Here is a 21797-nt window from a genome sequence, read left to right as displayed (position 1 = left end):
CTAGTAGTAAAATCCTCAGGGAACAGCCGGTTTTATACTGAAGTAATCAAAACCACGAGAATTGATGTCAGGTTGTGGCCAATTAGCCAGTTGTGTGATCTGGAATGTCATGGTTTGTACCATGAGTAAGTTTGTAATGGCTACTCTTAAGTTATGATCACTTATCCAAACCAGGTATTTTAGTAATTAAATTATATTAATTGTTAAGAAGTTTTGTAAATATTATTTTCATTGATGTTGGGGGGTTGTAATGTGTAAATAAAATAAACTTATTTTCTTTAGCTGTATTTAAATATTTATGGTGTAATGTGACAAAGGGTAATGATATCGACAGGGTATGATCTATAGACACTGTGAGTGTGAATTTGGGTCTTTAAGATGAAGTACTGACAGTCTGTGAGTCAGGCTGGTTGGTCACCAGCGAAGGTGAAGGGCTGGTCCGTTGCCCACAAGATGTTTACTCTCTCTTTGATTTGTGCAATAATGACATTACTGTTTTCTGTGATCTAGCCCTGTTAAATGTATTATGTTGTTATCTTGGATTACATCGATTAATTCGGTGTTTCCCAAATCCATTCCTGTCCAGTCCCAACAGTGCATGTTTTCCATATCTCCTTGCTGGAGTACAGAGCCACAGGTGGTACTAATTTCACTTGTGACCTGGAAAACCTGCACTATTAGGGCTCCCTGAGGACTGGGTTTGGGAAACACTGTATCAATAGTTGGCCACCTGCTGGACTATACAAACATATGCATTCTTTTTCCTGATTCTTATTTATTTATATAGTGCCACAGATTCCATTGTGCGTGACATAATCATACAGATAAGACATACATGAGAACAGTAAGCTCGACAATGGGTTTATGGGTACAGATAAACAGAATAATAACTGCATGGAATACATGGTGTATAGAAACAATTCAGCATGTGACATGACATGGACGAGCAAGGAAGAGAGTGGACACACATAAGACATAGGGTAGAGGACCCTGGCTTTGAGAGCATACATTTTAAGGGGGGGGGAGAGCATTTAATGAGAGACAATATGAGCAAACGTGACAATATCCATAGTGTGGTTCACTATGGGTCTCAGGTCTTCAATATGCTGAGGCGAGGATGGTGCAGTGCCCTGGAATGTCCAAATGGTCTGAAGGCCAATGTGAACCTAGATGGTGTCCTGTAGAGGTGGTAGAGAAGGCTGGATGGTGCAGGGGCCGAGGTGGACCTAGATGGTGTCCTAGAGAGGTGGTAGAGAAGGCTGGATGGTGCAGGGGCCAAGGTGGGCATAGATGGTGTCCTGGAGAAGTGGTAGAAAAGGCTGGATGGTGCAGGGGCCAAGGCACTAAATGTAAAGTTCATTATAGCACAGTAGCAGCCAGTTCTGAAGGAGTCAAGACAGAGAAGGCAAGATTGGATAGAATCGAGGATAAGACAGATATCATCAGCATTGCAGACTTGAGGGCTGCTGTAATAGTAAGATATTCAATGGTTTCCAGGGCGTCCTGGACCTTGTTTAACTTCCTACTCAGTAAAAGATTCCAAACGACTGGCTCCATGCCCTTCTGGTGGTGGGCATGGTAGAGGCACATTGCTGGCATGGTAGAGGCACATTGCTGAAGACAGGCAAGCCGAACAGGGATAGGCCACCGAAGCAACAGGCTGCCAATGCAGGGAAGTAGGGGCCTCAGGATAGACATCCATGCTGCCTCAGATGATGGGAGCCACTAGAGCACTCCCAACATGTGTGGTCTAAGAAGTGCTAAAGAAGGTGTAAGACAGAGGAGGTTATAAGGATCCAGAAGGTCAGGCTAAAGGTTAGGCTGTTGGACTAAATTAATGAAGTTAAACGCAAATTTGGATCTGGACCAGACACCATCAGGTGCTCCTTTAGATTGTAGGCAGGGAGGAAGCCATCGGGACAACTACCAATGAACTGGGGCCCAAAAGATGGTATACACTAGGGTTGGCAGTTGCAACTAGTTCAAAGCCGCTGCCCAGATTTGAAATGGAGGAACACAGTGTGGTTAGCGTCCGAGTGCCCGTTCTGATGGTAGGTAAGTGGTCGACAGAGCAGGGCCTGGATTACTCCAGACGATTTGGGGCGCCAGCTGATGTTTCTCCACTGGGTCCAGTATAGAGTTCGCCAGGGCACGTCTGCTCTGTGTGAGAACTGGACACTGTATTCGTTAGTGCACTTAATAAGCAGGCTTTACAGATCTGTATGCATCCAGTGCCAAACATACACATTGTGTTAGAATCCATATCATTAAGACCTCTTCTGGTAAATGTATTTGTTTGTCTTAGAGAAAGAGAATGAATTGTTGCTCACCTCTCCCAATAGTATCAGGTGGGTGCTCTGTAATTTCCAAGAGCTGAAATATTAAAGATAAAGTAGCAGCGACAGGCCCTCTCCATCTGAATATGGAAAAAATTATCTTTATTCCAACGTCTTGGTCTCTGGTCATCTTAATCAGCGATATCATCATCATCATCAACATTTATTTATATAGCGCCACTGATTCCGTAGCGCTGTACAGAGAACTCACTCACATCAGTCCCTGCCCCATTGGAGCTTACAGTGTAAATTCCCTAACATACACACACACAAACACATACAGACACAGACTAGGGTCAATTTGTTAGCAGCCAATTAACCTACCAGTATGTTTTTGGAGTGTGGGAGGAAACCGGAGCACCCGGAGGAAACCCACGCAAACACGGGGAGAACATACAAACTCCACACAGATAAGGCCATGGTCGGGAATCGAACTCATAACCCCAGTGCTGTGAGGCAGAAGTGCTAACGCTAAGCCACCCTGCTGCCCACATACATTGGAATAAAGATAATTTTTTCATCTTCAAATGAAGAGTGCCATCGCCATGACTTTATCTGTAATTTCTCTTCCCATGACATCTTGTCCCCTGCTAGTCACTTAGACCCCTATGGTCCAAATTAATATATTCAATAAACTATTCACCTACTGTTTCTAGACTGTAAACTCCTTCGTGCAGAGAACTCTTTATGTTTCTTCAACCAGTGGTGCCAAGAGGGGGGCAGGTACAAAGTACAGTGCGAGGAGCCACTGACCTGAAGTGATAACGCCCCCTTCAGAGGCTATGGAAGGGGCCCCAAAAAGTTGCTGTACCAGGTCCTGAAATTCCTCTCAGCAGCCGTCTCCAAGCTTCGCATTTTCTTTTTTCTCACTCAGCATTGTTGTATATTCTCTTTTGTAAAGTGCTCTGTACCCAGTGTAAACTAATTTATAAAAACAAGTAACCCCCATTGTCAGGGCCATCTTTTCCATTGGGCACGATGGGCAGCTGCCCGGGGGCCCCACGGGCAAGGGGGCCCCATAGGCACAGCTCTTAATGAGAATAAATAATCCTGCAGAAGAAAAAAACCTGCAAAAAAAAATCTTCAAGGGTCACTGAGCAAGTACATCTATCTCTATCTCTATATATCTATATCTGTATCTGTATCTGTATCTATCTATATCTAGGGGCCCCGGTGCCCATAATGTTGTTTATATGGCCCTGCCCATTGTGTTGTTTTCCTGCTAGATAGAGAATGTTTCTTTACCAGGATTAATCCGTTACACATTGTGAAAAGTAACACAAAATATTATTTTGTTACTGCCATCTATTCCCTCTGTAAATAACAACCAGCTGAAAGCACTGCTTTGTCCTGACACACAGACTTTGTTTCTTGCAGAATCTCGTGCATCCATCTCTTCCATCCGGCTGCTGGAGACCGACACTCTAATTACAGATAAATTGTGTGCCTCCCAAGACACCTGCAGGTGATTCATGTGCTCTGCGATGTCAGCCATGTGGCTAATATGTCAGCAGTCTCATTAGTTTCTCTGGTGGTGATTGACAATTTTACAGTACAGCACGAAGGCTGTTTTTTTGGTTTGTTTTTCTTGTGAGAGGTCATGTGATTGATTTAACATAGTTGTACTAAGCTTTAAGCATTATATGCGGAATATGCAAATGATTGCTGTGAACGAGTTACAGATCATCTTGTTGTATAAGCAGAATGATCTAGTCAGGGCAGGATTAACCCGAGGTCTAACTGCGCTATAGCCCAGGGGCCTCGGGCATCCAGGGGGCCCTTCAAAGTCCGCAGCAGCATTATTGATCGGTCCGGGGGCGGGGGCGCCCCCAGCCCGATCAATGCTGCTGAGCACTGTCAGTCCAGTCCTCTGTCCCCGGCGCTCAGTACTCTGCTTACTGAGGAGATCTCACGAGTGAACTCTCGCGAGATCTCCTCAGTAAGGAGCTTACAGCGCGGCGGGGACGGAGGACTGAACTGACAGGTAAGCGCTTTGGGGGGGCCCTCACGGGGGACAGGTGCGGCAGGCGGCTCACAATGGGGGCCTCACGGGGGAATGGAGGCGCCCTTAGCCCAGGGGCCTCCATTCCCTTAATCCGGCCCTGGATCTAGTCACAATTTTGTGATACTCTGGGGGACAAAAAAACTCAAATGTTATTTTGAGGTAAGCAAGCTATTTAAAACAGCAATGTGTTGGATGTTAAGGATACAAAATAAATATTATAATCGTGGATCTTGTTCACACAAGAAAACATTGGATACGTTCCTTTGAATAACAAAATGTCATTGAGTCATTACAGAGCACAAGTAACCGGCCCATGTTTCTGTCTCTATTCACAGTGCAGGGAATTACACATTTTCACTCCCTCTGAGCAAGTACAGCTCATTGACCGGCAGTCTAACACTGGAGCTCAAGTGAGTGCTTACCTGTGACATGTCTTCAGCATGTTCCGCTTCCATGTGGCGTGTACTGGCACTAATCCTATGTCTTTCTATGTCCTGACAGCTCCTCCGTTCCTGTGTCAGTCAATTTGTGTGAAACAACTGCAGGAAAAGCCTGCGACACACCTGTAACCAGAATCGCTTCGGAAATTCAGAGCTGCTCTCAGGTAGGTACATGGCCCAGTGGTAATCACTGCAGCCCTTAATGCTGATCACACACATGCAGGGTCTCCTTTATCTCCATGGGGGGAATCTCTGCCATTGTTATGTACAGATGACTCTCTTGAAGGATACAGTAAGTAGCCTGAAAGCCAGGTGTCTTATAATGGTGAGTAGATTGCTAAGGTGTTTACTACAGATAGCTGGGTGCAAACTTCCCAAATTTCATTCCACTTATCAAAAGTGTGTATCATTTCTACCTCTATCTAAACCTGACATTAGGAGGGCAACGTTGTTTTCACAGATGAGCAAGACCACCCAGGGTTAAACAAATGTAGGTGATGGGATGCTCAGAGTAAGGGTGGTGGTAGGTTATGTTACATTGTTCACATTTATCAATTTTATTTTGCACTTGAAATGTGTGATATTAAGGTCACCAAGGAGTTGTTTATATTTTATACTGGCAACAAATTCAAGGGGACATGAAATTCATTAATTATATATATATATATTTATTTACACTCGTGTATTATAAGTTAATTCAATCTACTTCCAATGGAGGTTTTCCTAGCTTTTGTTATTATTATATACAAACTCTGTCTTTGTTTCAATGATTTCATGTATTCAGCTATATGGGGGGGGGGGGCGTAGTGATTGTCAGCCATTTCTGAATTACAATACATGTGCAAATATTCACCGTCTGTGCATTGGTAGACAGTTTTGCAGCTAACAGTACCTTTCTATATTTGTAACATAGCCATTATGTACATGGTGTGGATAGAATTTTGCACAAGTTTCAATGTTTCCAGTTTTATTGTAATAAGCTGCAGCTGCCATCAGAGTAGCTTTTGTCCCTCAGAGCCACTGCATATCCCCAAATGCTGCCAACAATTAACTGGATCTTTTACTTCTCTATGGTATGACCATTTCACATTTACTATTAGTAGGATATCCATCTACACAATAATGTATACAGCAATACATTAATTAGTGGGAAACTTAATGAGTAAATAAATGTCTATGATTGAGAAAATACACTTTCATTATAAAGTAAGAGGATTTTGATAGAAGTTCCTTTATACAAGTCTGCGAAAACTCAAAAGTATTCAGGTAGTTTGAGAGGTAGAACAAGTAATGGGATGTGATGGAAACACTGTCTTTCTCCACCAGGTCTCTGGAGCTTGTACCCAGCCAGTCCCATCCTCTCACCATTTGTGGTCTCTCCAACTGGTTCCCTCTCAGGACTTCACCTTTCACCTGCAAGTTTCGCCTCCGGTGAGCAATACAAATCTAAACACCAGCGTCCCTGGTGTATTTATAGCAAGTAAGCATTAGCTTGTGTTACCAGGTGCCAAAGTCATCACAATTCAGTCCCAGAATGCAGGCACCAAGTATACCTACATTATCAGCATTAGTGGAAAAGACAGACTAAGTCAGTGTTGGCTAACCTGTGACACTCCAGGTGTTGTGAAACTACAAGTCCCAGCATACCCTTCCAGCAATAAGCTGCTATATATTGGCAAAGCATGCTGGGACTTGTAGTTTCACAACACCTAGAGTGTCACAGGTTAGCTAACAGTTGTAGCACTACGATCCTTCTCTAGTACCCTCTAGTTGTACAATACTTAGGCAGAGTCCATGTCTCGTATGAAGTGGTCTTCTCTGACCGTCCCTCTTTCTGTCTTTCACAGGGTACAGCAGGATGTTATGATATCTCTGTGGATTCTACACAAGTTACAGACTATTATTTCAGCTTTTATCGACTCTGCAACTGATACGCTGGTTGAACAGCTGGAACACCCCAGGTCTCCCTCCTACTGGACACAGAAAATGTGCCGCCTTGCCCCCCCCCCACCCCCCAGACTGCGGGCAGCTACGGGCTATCCCCACCCCTCACTGGATGTGCAACACTGGACCAAACCAAGCAGCACTGAAATCAACTGGGACCGACTGGAAATCAGAGGGCTTTCACACTGGAGACACAGGGAATTATCCCCCACGCGGGAAACATGGGATTTCGCTAGTCCAATAAAGGGGAACTTAAAGGCTGAGGATGGGTGCAGCTTCTCCCCTATGCTAATAAGTTTCTACATGTTTAATGTTATGATTCTGTTACAAACTTCCCTTTATGCGTGACCCTCCCCATCCTTGATTGAAGTTACCGTCTCCCAATTTTGTTATCGATCCCTGCAGGCCTTTGTAACTAAGCAGCCTGAACTGTCAGATGCTGCCACTAAGCCAAAGGCTGCAGATTACATTTCAAGTTACTGAGATATTGGAAGATTTCGTGTTTTGTTGTATTTTATGTGAAATCTTTTTTTTTTTCCCTTGTCTGTTTTGTATTTAATTCTCTAACCGCAGAAGTGCACTTAATCTTAACATGGCAGTGAGGACCAAAATTTTGCCTTTGAAAAGAGGCCGTCATGAGCGCTTGATGGTGAAGGCAGCGCACCAAAAACTCTGAGCACCCGGCGTGCTGACGCTGTGCAGAAAGTAGTGACTTTATAAAGGACCAGATACCGGACACCCCAAAAAAAGTCTCTGAAGTCATTTCTGCTCTTAATGTTAAAATCCTGTAAATATGGTTTTCTTACAGTAATTAAGACACTAATTGCATTGTAGCATTTTAACCCTTTCATTACCTTGTGTCCAGACCTATAGTATTGGAAGGGATAAACTGCCATTTTTACCTGGACCTATGAGCTCAAAGCATTTTAATATTTGTTGTTTTTTTTTTTTTAAATTTCCCAATTTGTATTTATATTTTCCTTGCTACTCTCCTTGCACTGTTCTCCCACCTTCCTCTTACCTGATTCTTAGGGACTGAAAAAAAATCCTGTCTGCATATAAATACCCACAATATAAATATATAAATAATTATTTGTACTCTGACTGGTCTTATGTGGCTGTGGATACGGTGATATCACAGGGAGACACAAATCACATTGCGAGCGTCATAGTATTAAAGTGTTTTATTGTGACCGGTGAGCAATTCACCGTGAGAGAATCTCCATCGCAGAACTGACAGTGCAACAACTGAGTGGACACCACGACCCATGGACAGTACTGGTCCCCAAACACGGCAGTAGAAAAAAAAAAATATATCTGACCCTGGCAGGGACCTGAAAAAGTAATAAAAATGAAAGAAAAACATTACTTGTGTACACCAGGCTTAAGCGACAAGCTGAAGAGTCACAGGTTTCTGATATACATACTGAGAAGACACAGCAAAAACATGGTAGCATTTCAGGACAGGCTGAGATGTAAGCCTGGATAATGTTAAATGTGCACATTAGGAAGAGCCATGTAAAAGCAGCAATGTAGATTTTTTTATATGCCACATGTACAAACATATGTAAACCAAGGACACATGCAAAACTACATTGGTTTGTCTGGGCGATCATGTGTAACACTTGCCTTTTCTATCTACATATTAAAGCCAAGTGCGGGGAGTAATCCTTTTTACACTACTAGAGTGCCACTCAATCTGCCTCCTCATCAGCATACTGATGCTACTGGTAGTAGGGAGGATGTGACAGCAGAAAACGGCAGATTTAAAAACTTAGCAATTTAGGAACAAGAATCATACAATAAATGCACACACGAACAAATGACAACTCAGTCCAAGAAACACCTAATGCAGGAGTGACAGCTGCCATCTGTGATTAAACCTGCGGCTCCCAGGGGTGCCACGGCGCTGCCACAGGGGTGCTACGGCCAGAGGGCAAAAAAAAAACTAAACGACTTACCAATCCAGTGGCGCCCGGGACCCCGCATCCTCCTCACTGAATGTCGGCGCGATGTCATCACGCCCGACATATTCAGTGAGAAGCGGCAGGAGAGAGGATGATGCTGGGTCCCCGGTACCACCGGATTGGTAAGAAGATAGAAGAGAAGACAGAAGAAAGAAGACCAAGTATGAGGGACAGAGTGTGTGTGTGGATGAAGAGGGGCAGACAGTGTGATGATTTTTGTACATGTTTTATTTTGTTTGATTTTATTCCTCTTATTAGCTATAAATTATTCTTTGACAGAAATATAATTGAAAAAAAAAATATAAAAATATTCTTTTCCCTTGGATTTATGTGTATTATTTTTGCAAACAACTGACTAAGTATTTCTGTCCTGACCTAAATACTTATTACGTTATTTTGACTCTAATACTTCAAAATAATTACAGAGCGGTCCCATTTTTTGAGGGGTGCCTTGAAAAAATTATGGATACTAAGGGTTCCGCGAATTGAAAAAGTTTGGGAACCACTGGATTCAACCAAGGTTGATGGGGAGATTCGGTTTACATGTGAAAGAATGAAAAAAAATCTACAGAACAAGATAGAGTCGGCTTGCAGAGCAAAAACCACTCCACACATCCGGCAATGCACGTTTACGAGTTCAATGGTGCTAAGTGCATAGGCAATGGATTACTGAGCAGTGGAGGAAATTATATGGCAGGGGGAAAATAGTCCTTGATAAATGGATAAGGACATGTGTAGCCCCAACCTAAAAAACTATGGCCCTGAATGTTTCCAACAGTGAAGGGTTCTAATGGTTCTGTACTGTTGTTCAGTTCACTCTTCAGTTGCTTCTAATAAAAACTCCTTCCCTTCCCTGGACCCCTGCAAATCCCCTGTACTCACTAGCTAACAGCTCGCCAAGGACCGATACAGTGGATGATGCGATTGTATTGCAAATATTGTTTTTGTCCCTGACAATCCTGTATTTATGCTAATCAGGGGGGAGGGATTTTTTTTTTTTAAGCCTGGAGTAGTTATTTAAGAATTTTGGTTAATGATGTAATAAAATATATTCAGTTGTTTATCATTTATTTAGCGAATATGTGCAGGTTATTTTCCCATTGATGTATCTTCCTCTACAGAGGAAAGACCTTTGCGCATACTAGACTATTACAGAAAGTGTAGGATGGCGAGTGTCATGTGGTGGTGTATTCAATCTATCAGTGTCTGGATTTGTCCAGGAAGGACCCAACAGCCGTCTTCAACAAGGTCAAGCAGCTGATATAATAGTAGTGATGTCTGGACACTGATACAGGAAGATCAATATATATAATAACCATACATCAATTTTTTTTTATCCTTTGCCTCACAGATGTTCTTAGTCACTTGTGTATTGATTGGCTAAACAATGGTTTGACCCATCAAACCACTACATCCACAATGGATACGCTTTAATGACAGCAGTTCCTATTAATCCTTAGCATAGCTAAAACAATACAATGCCTTGACATACACACAATATATTACTGGAAACAATCTCAGTACAGTATAATTTACTTACCCCGGTGGTCACACATAGATCCCAACCCACAACAGAAGAAACAAGACCCCAAATCCCATGAAGAGCGAGGCTACCAGCGAGATAAGCAGCTCCTTGTACACATCCCTTGTGTATTTTGTGGACGTCACCTCATAGCTGTAGTTGAACATTAAGGAATGCAAAGCAGAGACGGGCAAATTATGATTGGCTGATAAGAATCGGGCAGCTCTGCCATGGCTGGTATAGGAAGGATTCCCCATCCCCGCTGTACAGTATTCCTAGCAGTTCTGGCAGTGAGCAAAAGAAAAGTGCTCACAACTATTATTATTATTAGTACAGAAAACAGTAAGCACAGCAACTCAGTAAGGTCAATGCACAGCTAGAGAGGGCGGGGAAGGGGAGGGAGGATCCGCAAACGACGGGCTCAAGAAGGAGGGCGCGGAAGACAGGGAGACCCCCAGGGGGGAGGAGGGAGCGAGAGTGAACGTGGGGTGGAGGACCGTCGAGCAGGAGGGCTAAGCAGCTGGAGAGCAGAGTTAGAAGTGGTGGAAACAGGAGGAGAGATGGCCCTGCTCAGAGGAGCGTACAATCTAAGGGGAGGGGTGGACAGACAGTGAGACGCAGGGGAGAGAGGGAGAGTAGGGGGACGGAGGCAGAAGATAAGGTAGGAAGTTAAGTGGGAGACAGAAAGGCTTTAAGAAAAGGGTGGGTTTTTAGGGCCCGTTTGAAACTGGACAGAAGTTCTGATGGAGGGAGGGAGCTTGTTCCAGTGGAGGGGGCAGCTCTTACCTCTCTGTCTGTATTACCCAGTATTGTTTTATTACTGTTTGTTCCCAATTGTAAAGTGCTACGGAATTTGCTGGTGCTATATAAATAAATGTTGATGATGATGAGATTGTGGGAAGACAGGAAGTAGTTATAAATTATCTACACCACTAAATGATAACTACATAGAGTTAAAAGTCCTCGTTTCCAGGGCCCATTTTAAAGTTTCCATCTACATCTGTTTGGTGAACAGGACATGAAAGAGCCAGAGAGATTAGATCATCAGTGTCATCATACACAGTGACTTTGTTTCACAATAAAAGGATACACAAAGAACCAGGCTGTGAAAAACATGCCAATGGCCAGCAGCACAACGGTGAGGTGCGGGAACACTGCCGGGTTCACCGGGCTTGTATATCGGCTCATTGCTTCCAGCTCCTGTGGATAAAGAGGGTGAGGTCAGTGATGAGATCTACAATAACACAAGCAGTCTTATTCATTAAACAGTGTGGATCCAGGTAATTTATCTATCTTCTGCAGACATGTCAGTCAGACAGACAGACAGACAGACAGACAGACAGACAGACAGACAGACAGACAGACAGACAGACAGGAGTGCACTGTAAGTGGGCAATATTTATATTTATTACCCCTGGCCAAAATAAAAAGTTTGTTAAACCACAGTAATTCTTCAGGGAAAGCAAAGAAAATGGAAATTGCAAAGATCCCATAATCTTTTTTTTTTTTTTGCATACCCAAATGGCAGAATTACATCACCGTCTTCAATGATATGGAGTACTGCTATGTTGTACATAATAACTACTAAACAACTGATTTAGAAAAACAATTTCTTTTAAGCTGACCATATTGATTGTACAATCACTGTGTTTCCACCAAACTAACTTGCAATTTTGATCAACAACTTATTACGATTGAACAAATGGCCATCAGGACTGGTGGAAAATCAAGACAAACACTTGAATAAAATATACCTAATTAAAAGTAATGGGTCAGTATAATGGCCATAGATAAAACCATTTAGTTTTAGCCACAGTCTCGGTGTGTGTGGGGCTCCCTGGGTAACAGATCTTACAGACTGATGGAAAGTAAGTGACTCTGCTGAAGATGTTCAAGCATTAGGCAAAAAGTTGTAGCCAAAGCCCAATAATATTCTGACAATTTTCACCAAAACACTTCAAATCCTGCAAAGTTCTTCAAAGTCATTAATTATTTATTTGGGTCTATTGCTATCAGGAAACCACATTAATCTCTGACAACACTGCTATTGGCTGCTCAATGAACACTCTATGGGGAGCGCTAATCTTTATTAACCAGACAGAACTGCAACTATCATTCCAATGCCGTTTTTGAGCACATTAATAACACCTCCCCCCCAACAAAATATAACCACACATTCACTCCAGTATGTGAAACGGAGAATGTTTGTTTATGAGGTAATAGTCAACATGTGCCAGACCAGATGGAGTTAATCTAAGCCTTAGGGCTCGGTCCTTGGTAAACCTGCTGTCTCCTCACTAAACGATTTTCTCATCTGGTCAATTTTTCAGGGCATACAAAATGGCTAGAGTCTTTCGGGTCCACAAAAGTGGTGACAGAAGCAATATATATATATATATAAAGCTTGGAAAGATCTCTTCACTGTCTCCATTATCCAAAATTGTGGAATAATTACCATATCGGCAGTATTTATAAAACGGATTTCTTTAGTCTGTATTAATCTCGCCCATGACCAAACCATTCAATTGTTAAAACTCAATTGAAGATCTGTAATGAAATGCAGTATGAAATGGAACATGGACAGTTGACCGGTCATTATTTCCAGATTTGCATCGTATAATACTGTTAAGCAAACTTCAATGTTCGGGTATTTAAACACATGCATTAAAGTGATTTCACTCCTAATTATTAAATAGATCCTTGTTTGTGTCCATCTGTGGCTTTAATTCTAGCCCTCTTAGATGTTACCTGGGGGTCCTCCTTAAGGCAATGTTCTTGTCTCCATACGGTTTTCCCATATTTATAGATGGCTTAAATCACAAATCAGCTTCTATTGATAGGTTTGTAGATTATCTTGTATGCATGCAGCTCAACCTTCTCTGTCCTTAAAAACGTACTGCAATCTGATTTATCGGAGAACACTGGATAGCCAGTTTAAATAGACTGAGGCATGCTAGCTCACAAGCCCTTTAAAAGGTAACACATAGTATTGATAAATAGAATAAAAATATTCAAATACGATAAACCACAATAGATATATCATTGAATTTGCGTTCTTTCCAGACTGAAAGGAAAAAAAAGGAAGCTTCCACTTAGATGATGATTAGAAAAAAATACACATGTACATGCAATAAAACTTGTTACTTCATAGAATGTATCCTGAGAACTGTCCTGATAGAGATCAAGCAATCGTAATTACTAATATATAGGCATGCAATCCGCCTATCGCTGGCTGCAATCACGGAACCATCTCCAACTACAGAGGTATGTGGACTTTTATTTGAGATAGCCGCTGTTGCGGTAAGAAACAGTACCTCAGTTGGAAGCTTCATTTACGGACTGTGGCTCTATATGCAGGGTTCAAGTTACATCTAAGCCGCGGCTACGGTAAGAAATTTCATCTATTAGAAGAAAACCCCTGCTCATTTAAGCCGGCGATTGCATGCCTATATATTAGTAATTTACGATCTGGAAAGAACGCAAATTCAATGATTTTACAAACAACCATTACCAGCTGGTGCTATATAATTTATCAGGTTATATCTATCTGTGTGTATACATATATTTGCAATTGAAGCTATGTGGTCCGTTCTTTATTGAATTGACATCGGAGCTCTTTATTCTTGTCCTTTAAGGACAAGTGTATATACAGGCTTATATTCTATGATATATCTATTGTGGTTTATCGTATTTGAAGATTTTTATTCTGTTTATTTTAATCTTTATTAAATGCCTAATTAGGCAACTTCTGCGCGACTATCTGTTTTCTTTTTGTCTATCTTGTTGGGAGGTCTAACACTACCTCCTATTGGGAGTTGCTGCATTTGATACCTGGAAGTTATTGTGTCTCCCATATAGACATTTGAGCTCCACATTAGCGCCAGAGATTAAGTTTGTTTTATATATTATTGATAAGGCTTAAAAAAAAAAAACAAACAAACAAACAAACCACAAAACAACCCCCTAGAAAAAAACAGGGAAAGACACTGACTCAAGATAACAGGGGACCAAATTGATTGGCAATAAGTCAACAACCATTTTACATACATTACATGCACTTTTGCAAGGCTCAAAACCTTGTCTTAAAATATCACAAAGTATAGTGGGTGACATGGCTGTTGGCCTACTGTCATAATCACAGAGATATCCTACTGCACACCATTGAAGAATAATAAAAGGGTGACTTGATTTGAAGCGACTTCTTTGGGATAGGTTATATCTGGTTTTTAGCAAAACTTTTAAGGAGTGCACTAGTGTATGGGGAGGCCAAAGAGTCTATTTATGAGTCACCGCAAGACTGGCACATACATCATCCCTTATCCACACTTTTCACAGCAATTAGGGATAAAGTACTGGGGGCCATTTATCAAAAAGTCATGCTGAGACAGCACATACCATAAAACGCTGTCCCAAGATGACCCTGTTACACTTGTGTTTCAGTTCTGACCTGAAGTCTTTACCATAGGTCGCGCATGCGCTTAGTCAGGTTCATTAGATAATGAAGAGGAAACAGAAAGCCTGACGGAAATGGATCTGAAGATCCGTCATCTGTGATGCTCCCCCATAGGATAGAATCATTAATGCCATCTTCAGCTAAGCTTTTCCGAGCTTGATAAATTAGCCCAGACCATAGTCCCATTGAGAATTCTGGGAATTCTGCAATACTAATGCAGGATATATCTCTGAAATTTAACAGAAGCCTAGGAAACTAAAAAATGCTTAAACCATGAGGAAAGAGTAGTGTCTGCATGTTTTAAGGTTCGATAAATATGCCATCTAAGTCAACAGACTGTTGGCCTGTTAATCCAAGTGGAATATCTAAGATCCTGGATTACTTTACATTACAGCAGTAAAGTGTTTGCACAGAGGTATACCGACCCCTTGGTTTGTCTTCTTTCTTTTTCACAACAAAATCTCACATAATTAATAATAAAGATCATCCAAAAATACATTTTATTTCAAGCATGTGTGTTCTTTGATAGATAATTCTGAGCATATCAAACATACATGTTCATTTTGTTAAAATATCATACAGCTCCTGCACATTCAGCACTGTTAGCCCAAAGATTTAGATATATTTTTTTGTTGTTACTTAATTGATCAGCAGCGGGAGGGGGGGTGGAGTCTGTAATTGTAATAACGATACAAAAACACAAATAGCACCCAGAGCTGTCATTATGTGAACATCCAATCCCTCATCTTATTTTGTGCAAGTTACCATCACATATCATGTGTCTGCGTTTTTTTATGCATTTATTTACAATAAAAGTATCCAGTACACATTTTTACCACTCAGACTAGAGACCAGACCAGTGGAATTACCAGTCTCAGCATAAAAACCATTGTCTGGGTCACTTCGTTGCTGAGCAGTTTTAATGAACCTATGAACCTCAACCTTGTTATAAAGTAACTGTATTTCACTTTAAAAACTCCTTTTAAATATTAATAAAAGGCCAGAGAATAAATCTGGACAGGGAGACTGCGTCAAGTATGAGGGGAAATCCTACTGTGCAGCACTGTGGCAGTGGGCAGCATAGTGGCCTAGTGGTTAGCACTTCTGCCTCACAGCACTGGGGTCATGAGTTCGATTCCCGACCATGGCCTTATCTGTGTGGAGTTTGTATGTTCTCCCCGTGTTTGCGTGGGTTTCCTCCAGGTGCTCCGGTTTCCTCCCACACTCCAAAAAAAACATACTGGTAGGTTATTTGGCTGCTATCAAAATTGACCCTAGTCTCTCTGTGTGTGTATGTTAGGGAATTTAGACTGTAAGCCCCAATGGGGCAGGGACTGCTGTGAATGAGATCTCTGGACAGCGCTGCGGAATTAGTGGCGTTATATAAATAGATGATGATGATGATGATGATATTTGATAGTGGTGATATTTGGGGAAAAAAAAATAGTGACAGCAGGGAGATAGACTCAGTCACCTACTATAAGGACAGGAGACACTGGGCCAGGATAACACAACCTGGCGGATTGAGCTAGTGTAGGACTACAAGTCCCAGCATTCCCTGCCAGGCAGAGAGAGTTTAACGAGGACCCGGATTCCCAGCTCCTGGGGTCACATGACCTGCTGTGTGTGGGGATTACTCCTGTACACGTAGATTATACCTCAGCCCACAGGTCCCAGTGATGCCTACGACCAGTATAATACCCCGCACTACACCACCAGCCTCCAGCCCTCTCCTCACCATGTCTCCGGTGACACCGCTCCCGGTTCCGCCACGTCTCCTACAGTGAACACGGCTGGGAAAGAGGACGCAAGGGATGCTGGAAGCGGAACAAACGTCCAGAATCCCGGGAAGCCAATCACAGAGGCCGAGGAAGCAAAGCATCCAATCACAGCGCGGCACCTGTCATTCTCACTGCCAACCCCATCATGGCGCCGTTTCCTGAAACCCAATCCTCCCAATGGCGTGCAACATGGTCCACGTTAACCAATCACAGCGCACAGCTGTACAGGTCAGCCAATCAGAGTCGCTGTCGCGTCCAATGTCGGCGACCTGACAGAGTGGCGGGAAATTGTGTGACATCAGCACTTGCCCGCGAAAATCCTGGGACGTGGTGAGTATGAGATCGGTGCTGAGCGGTCTTCTCCGGTGTCATATGGTCATCACTGTGCTTATATCACTGTGCCCATAGGGCAGCACAGCTGTCATTCTGGTGTATATGGATGTGACATGCAGCTTTCTATACACATCGGCAAGAACTACAGGTCATTACAGCTCACTGAGGCAGCTGTTATATTGCTGTTAGTGGGGGGAGATTCCCCATAATGTCCCATACACTAGATCAGAAAGAGATGGGGGGAGGATCACAATTAAGATGCCCCCATATATAGGGTGTAACTGGAAAGGTCCTCTAGCACAGTTTAATGAGGCCCTTTATGATCACAGTTATACCCACCTCGATATCTGCTCCATCCCCAATCGGAATCCAATAGGACAGAGTGCTAATTGTTTTTAGTATTAATTGGCACATTTGTTTGACTGTATACAGCCAGTTTATATAAATCATCATCATTTATTTATATAGCGCCACTGATTCCGCAGCGCTGTACAGAGAACTCGCGCATATCAGTCCCATTGGAGCTTACAGTCTAAATTCCCTAACACAGATACACACAGATCAAGAGAGACTAAGGTCAATTTAATAGCCAATTAACCTACTAGTGTGTTTTTTTTTGGAGAGTAGGAGGAAACCCATGCAAGCACAGGGGAGAACATACAAACTCCACACGGATAAGGCCATGGTCGGGAATTGAACTCCTGACCCCAGCGCTGTGAGGCAGAAGTACTAACCACTGAGCCACTGTGCTCATAACTGCTTATATTTATAGTATCATGTGAATGGTTCTGTTTTTTCCTAGATCCAGATGCATGCATTATATTTTATTTTGACGTTGTAGTAAAATGAATCACTGGGGTGTAGAGCAATACAGATGATCAGGGTCTAGTAAGACTGAGATATCTTCCACAACACTTCTAGTGTTACAGCCTGTGGTTGCATGTCTGTAATGTTAACACATGCCATACCAATCAAAATATATTCACATTATTATAGCCTGCATACATATATTATTTGCTTAAGTAGGGTAAACAAAAAAAAAGGTATTCCTAGTGAAACCAACATTCCTAAGATGCTTAATGTATCCTTAGGTGCAAATTTAAAATCAAAAAGGTTGAGTGTTATGCAGTTTGGAAAAATATATTGTATTCTAGTCAATATCAACATAGTTTATCCACAGTTATGTCACCATCAATATCCCCACAGTGTACAAGTCAATTTGCAGTGTCAACTTGACAAGTGCTACTTACAGGATCCTAGGAGGCATGTCTATTTATAATACATTGTATATTGCTCATGTTATAGTTTTTATTTCAATAATAAGAAATTAATTAATGTGCCAATTGATTAGTTGGGACAGAGGCTTCAATAGGAGCCTGTGCCAGCAAATAATTTCTAGTTAAGTGATCAGCATCACTTTACATATAGGTTCTTTTTGCCTTGGTCAATTGACGATGGGGAGCAATACGGGAGGGAATTAGAAGATTCCTCTACTGCAATGCTCCCCCTATTGGATAGAGAGGCTAACGTTATCTTCAGATGGTGTTAGCTGTCGGGATCCAGCTCCGAATTTCGGAACCTGATAAACAGAGTAGTAGTCCCCCATAGATCCCTAATTGTGAGCCCTAGACATGGTCATTTATCAACTTGGTGACTGACCTTGGTTATCCCTTATACGCTCTACCCTTCCTCCATATTTTCCCTGCACCTGAAGTGCATCAGCCAGGAACCATTAGAACCAGAATTTATACAATTTTTTTTAATATAATGTCTTGGGCACTCTATAAGTTTTAAAAATACTTGTCTTATATGTTCTCTCCACCTGAACATTAGAAAACAGTGAGTTATGTTAGAGCAATATGCGGCATGATTCTCAATCTTCCCTTCCAATCAGCCACTTTTTTGTTTGTGCACTTATATAGTGCACTTCGCAATATGTCAAAAATGTATTTGCTCAAAAGTTAAATGTCATCTTTAATACAAAAAAAGCTATACCTATTAGTATAGTGTGTTATTAAACAAAGCATCTCGCATACACAAAATTTTATATTATCTTTGTTCCTTCTATATTTTCTTTATTAGTGACAAATCTTACTAAACTATATGATCTCTAAATAACATCAGTATGTATTTAGGCATGTACATACAATATATTGATATCCACGGTACCATCACAAATGTAAAAACAAACTCCTTATTTTTTTCAGGTTGGTCAGCTATAAATTTACTTGCCCTGTAGACTTCATCTTTCTGTACCATCCTGCAATGGGAATTCAAGGATTGGCCAAACTGATTGCCGACGTGGCACCTGGAGCCATAAAAGACAATGACATAAAGAGTTACTTTGGGCGGAAAGTGGCAGTGGACGCTTCTATGTGTATCTACCAGTTCCTTATTGCTGTACGGCAGGATGGCAACGTGCTTCAGAATGAGGATGGTGAGACTACCAGCCACTTAATGGGCATGTTCTATCGTACAATTCGCATGGTGGAGCACGGTATAAAGCCAGTTTATGTGTTTGATGGGAAGCCTCCACAGCTGAAGTTCGGCGAGTTGGCCAAGCGCAGTGAGAGGAGGGCAGAGGCGGAGAAGCAGCTAGAGGCTGCACAAGAGGCGGGGGAAGTGGAGAATATTGAGAAATTCAATAAGAGGCTTGTGAAGGTCACAAAGCAGCACAACGAGGAGTGCAAGAAACTGCTTGGATTAATGGGCATCCCATATGTGGAAGCACCTTGCGAGGCAGAGGCTACATGTGCTGCCTTGGTGAAAGCTGGAAAGGTCTACGCTGCAGCTACTGAAGATATGGATGCTTTGACCTTTGGCACCCCTCTGTTGTTGCGTCATCTCACCGCTAGCGAGGCCAAGAAGTTGCCTATCCAAGAGTTTCACCTCAGCCGGGCCCTGGAGGAAATCGGTATCACACAAGAGCAGTTTATAGACCTCTGTATACTGTTGGGCAGTGATTACTGTGAGACCATTCGAGGTATTGGTCCAAAGAGGGCTATAGAACTGATCCGACAACATAAGACTATTGAAGAGATCATTGATAATATAGACCTTAAGAAGTACCCCGTGCCTGAAAATTGGCTGCACAAGGAGGCTCGACAGCTCTTTATAGAGCCAGAGGTGGTTGACTTAAACAGCGTGGATTTAAAGTGGGTTGACCCAGATGAGGATGCTTTGGTGGCCTTCATGTGTGGAGAAAAACAATTCAGTGAGGACCGTATACGGAATGGGGCCAAGAAGCTGTCTAAGAACCGTCATGGCAGCACACAGGGGCGACTAGATGACTTCTTCAAAGTGACTGGATCCATCAGCTCCACCAAAAGGAAAGAGATGGATGTTAAAGGCTCAGCCAAGAAAAAGGCAAAAACTGCAGGCACCCCAGCAAGGAAGTTTAAGAGGGGCAAATAAGTGGATATAGACTGATCAGAGAGGAGACTGGGAACTGTTTTTTGATAGTAGTATGTGTGTAAATGTCTGTTCACAAAAAATATAAAGAAACTCATTTGAATGTTTGTTTACTATGGTTTGACGAATTAAAATGCGAATATGGAAAATACTTTGGTCAAATCTACAATTTTATTTAATGGTCCACTACATACACCAGTCTATAAAGCATTTTATGACTGTTCTCTGACGTAACAGAGGTGGACAACGTTATTTTTTGCGATGGTGTTCTCACAAGTGTTTTTTGTTCTTATTTGAAGCCACATATTTTGGAATGATGCACCAGGCGACATCATTAGATCAGAGCAGCAACATGAAGTGTCATTAACCTATACCTGACTATTCAAGCCAGGGAGTAGACTTCAACAATTATGGATTAACCTGCTAAATAATATAAACCCTTAGTCTACCTAATCAGAATCACAGGGCCAAAGCGAGGAAATTACTTTTATCAAGAGGGCTAGATATGGCTTCTGGGCTGCTGGTTACAAACCACTGACTTAGTTCTGAGGACATTAAACATTCAGGTTTTGGTATTTGCTGTTTGTACTTTGTTAATTCTGCACTGATCACACGTACAGCAAGTTGAAACTAGAGCAGGCTTAACGATCGCTGATCCTGATGCCAACACACCTCTTAATCAACCACAAGGCCCATTTTCCTTCATTTACCAGGGCATTCTCTATGGAGAAAAGTAAACTTTCACAGTGGGAGAGATATGTTAATACCGTACGCTTTTGGAATTGTGAAAGTAGAGTATTTTATCTAAGAGTTGTGCCCAATCAGCCACATCCATAGGGAACTGGGTGGATTGTTTTTCCATTTTATCCTTATGGCAGAACTTCCAAATTCTCCAATAACTGTCAGCAGTGTGGCCAAGGAATCATTCCAGTCTGCCTGGAAAAGTAGCATCCGCCGCATATAATGCTGTTTTTTCACATTGATCCCCTACCTCAAACACACAATGTCTGGTCCACCTCTGATCAGTGCTGGTAGTGGCTCATTTGCTAATCCAAATAGTACCAAAGTTATATAGTGTGGATATAATGGTGCTAGTTTGGCCTGTGGCTTAAAATCTATAAATTGCTTCCAACTGTTAAAAAGATAAATCTGCGTATCACTTCCCATAGATGGTGTCACTCTGCAGTGTGGAATGTCTCGGCTGCATCCAAAGATGCTTCAGTCCTATTGTTTATATGTCATTTTTTGATTGAAAAAGTAGCTTTATTTTGTATAAAGTACAAAAAACACAGTTCATACATTTCATTCAAGTGTACACAGTACACCGTAAGACATGATCATGCATACGTTTTAGTACAATACAGGGCATAAAGTACAAGACATGACATCCTACACTATATACATCAAGTACTGCACTAACCATTCAAACTTTAAAGCGTATCACAGTGCAATAAAATAACATTGGATGTGAGGGGGAGGTAGGTGAGAGGGGTAGGGTGATGGAGTATTGTTTATATGTCATGAGACACTTGTTAGCTATTGTGAATGAAGGCTATAAACAACCTCTAGCACATCGTAAAATATAGGGGTAGATTCAATTCCCTA

At 42.0% G+C, this 21797-nt stretch overlaps 3 protein-coding genes across 9 annotated transcripts in view; 2 read left to right on the top strand and 1 right to left on the bottom strand.

Moving 5' to 3' along the window:
* The window catches only part of MYRF (myelin regulatory factor), a 125323-nt gene extending 117500 nt beyond the window's left edge, over positions 1-7823 (top strand). For all 6 annotated transcript variants that reach the window (XM_075187943.1, XM_075187946.1, XM_075187944.1 and 3 more), the window contains 5 exons: positions 3714-3801; positions 4677-4751; positions 4843-4945; positions 6108-6212; positions 6629-7823. In XM_075187943.1, the coding sequence (XP_075044044.1) occupies positions 3714-3801; positions 4677-4751; positions 4843-4945; positions 6108-6212; positions 6629-6712 (455 nt within the window). In that variant the 3' untranslated portion in view covers positions 6713-7823. The remainder of the gene's footprint in view (positions 1-3713; positions 3802-4676; positions 4752-4842; positions 4946-6107; positions 6213-6628) is intronic.
* Positions 7824-7894: 71 nt separating this feature from the next.
* On the bottom strand, positions 7895-16564 carry TMEM258 (transmembrane protein 258). The gene is made up of 4 exons (XM_075187951.1): positions 16406-16564; positions 11305-11414; positions 10233-10367; positions 7895-8059 (listed from the first exon to the last, which is right to left on the bottom strand). Exons 1-3 carry the CDS (start codon positions 16547-16549, stop codon positions 10241-10243), a joined length of 381 nt encoding a protein of 126 aa, XP_075044052.1. The 5' UTR covers positions 16550-16564; the 3' UTR covers positions 7895-8059; positions 10233-10240.
* Positions 16565-16687: 123 nt separating this feature from the next.
* FEN1 (flap structure-specific endonuclease 1) lies at positions 16688-20343 on the top strand. Of its 2 annotated transcripts, none has more exons than XM_075187948.1 (2): positions 16688-16778; positions 18989-20343. In XM_075187948.1, exon 2 carries the CDS (start codon positions 19047-19049, stop codon positions 20193-20195), a length of 1149 nt encoding a protein of 382 aa, XP_075044049.1. In that variant the 5' UTR covers positions 16688-16778; positions 18989-19046; the 3' UTR covers positions 20196-20343. The 2 variants fall into 2 exon arrangements, with proteins under 2 accessions (XP_075044049.1, XP_075044050.1); XM_075187949.1 differs by lacking the exon at positions 16688-16778 and adding an exon at positions 16858-16929.
* The last annotated feature ends 1454 nt before the right edge of the window (positions 20344-21797 follow it).

This window comes from Mixophyes fleayi, chromosome 10, assembly GCF_038048845.1.
Source record: "Mixophyes fleayi isolate aMixFle1 chromosome 10, aMixFle1.hap1, whole genome shotgun sequence".
NCBI lineage: Eukaryota > Metazoa > Chordata > Amphibia > Anura > Limnodynastidae > Mixophyes > Mixophyes fleayi.
Note: the sequence above shows the minus strand (reverse complement) of the source record. Positions and strands in the feature narration are given on the sequence as shown.

Excerpts from the sequence above, each read along its gene's own strand:
- FEN1 (XM_075187949.1), top strand. The coding sequence starts at position 16,895 with ATGCAGCTTTCTATACACATCGGCAAGAACTACAG. Across the intron at positions 16,930-18,988 it reads CACATCGGCAAGAACTACAG|GTTGGTCAGCTATAAATTTA; the intron begins GTCATTACAGCT and ends TATTTTTTTCAG.
- TMEM258 (XM_075187951.1), bottom strand. The coding sequence starts at position 16,549 with ATGCTTTGCTTCCTCGGCCTCTGTGATTGGCTTCCCGGGATTCTGGAC. Across the intron at positions 11,415-16,405 it reads GCGGTGTCACCGGAGACATG|GAGCTGGAAGCAATGAGCCG; the intron begins GTGAGGAGAGGG and ends CTTTATCCACAG. Across the intron at positions 10,368-11,304 it reads TTCACAGCCTGGTTCTTTGT|CTATGAGGTGACGTCCACAA; the intron begins GTATCCTTTTAT and ends GTTCAACTACAG.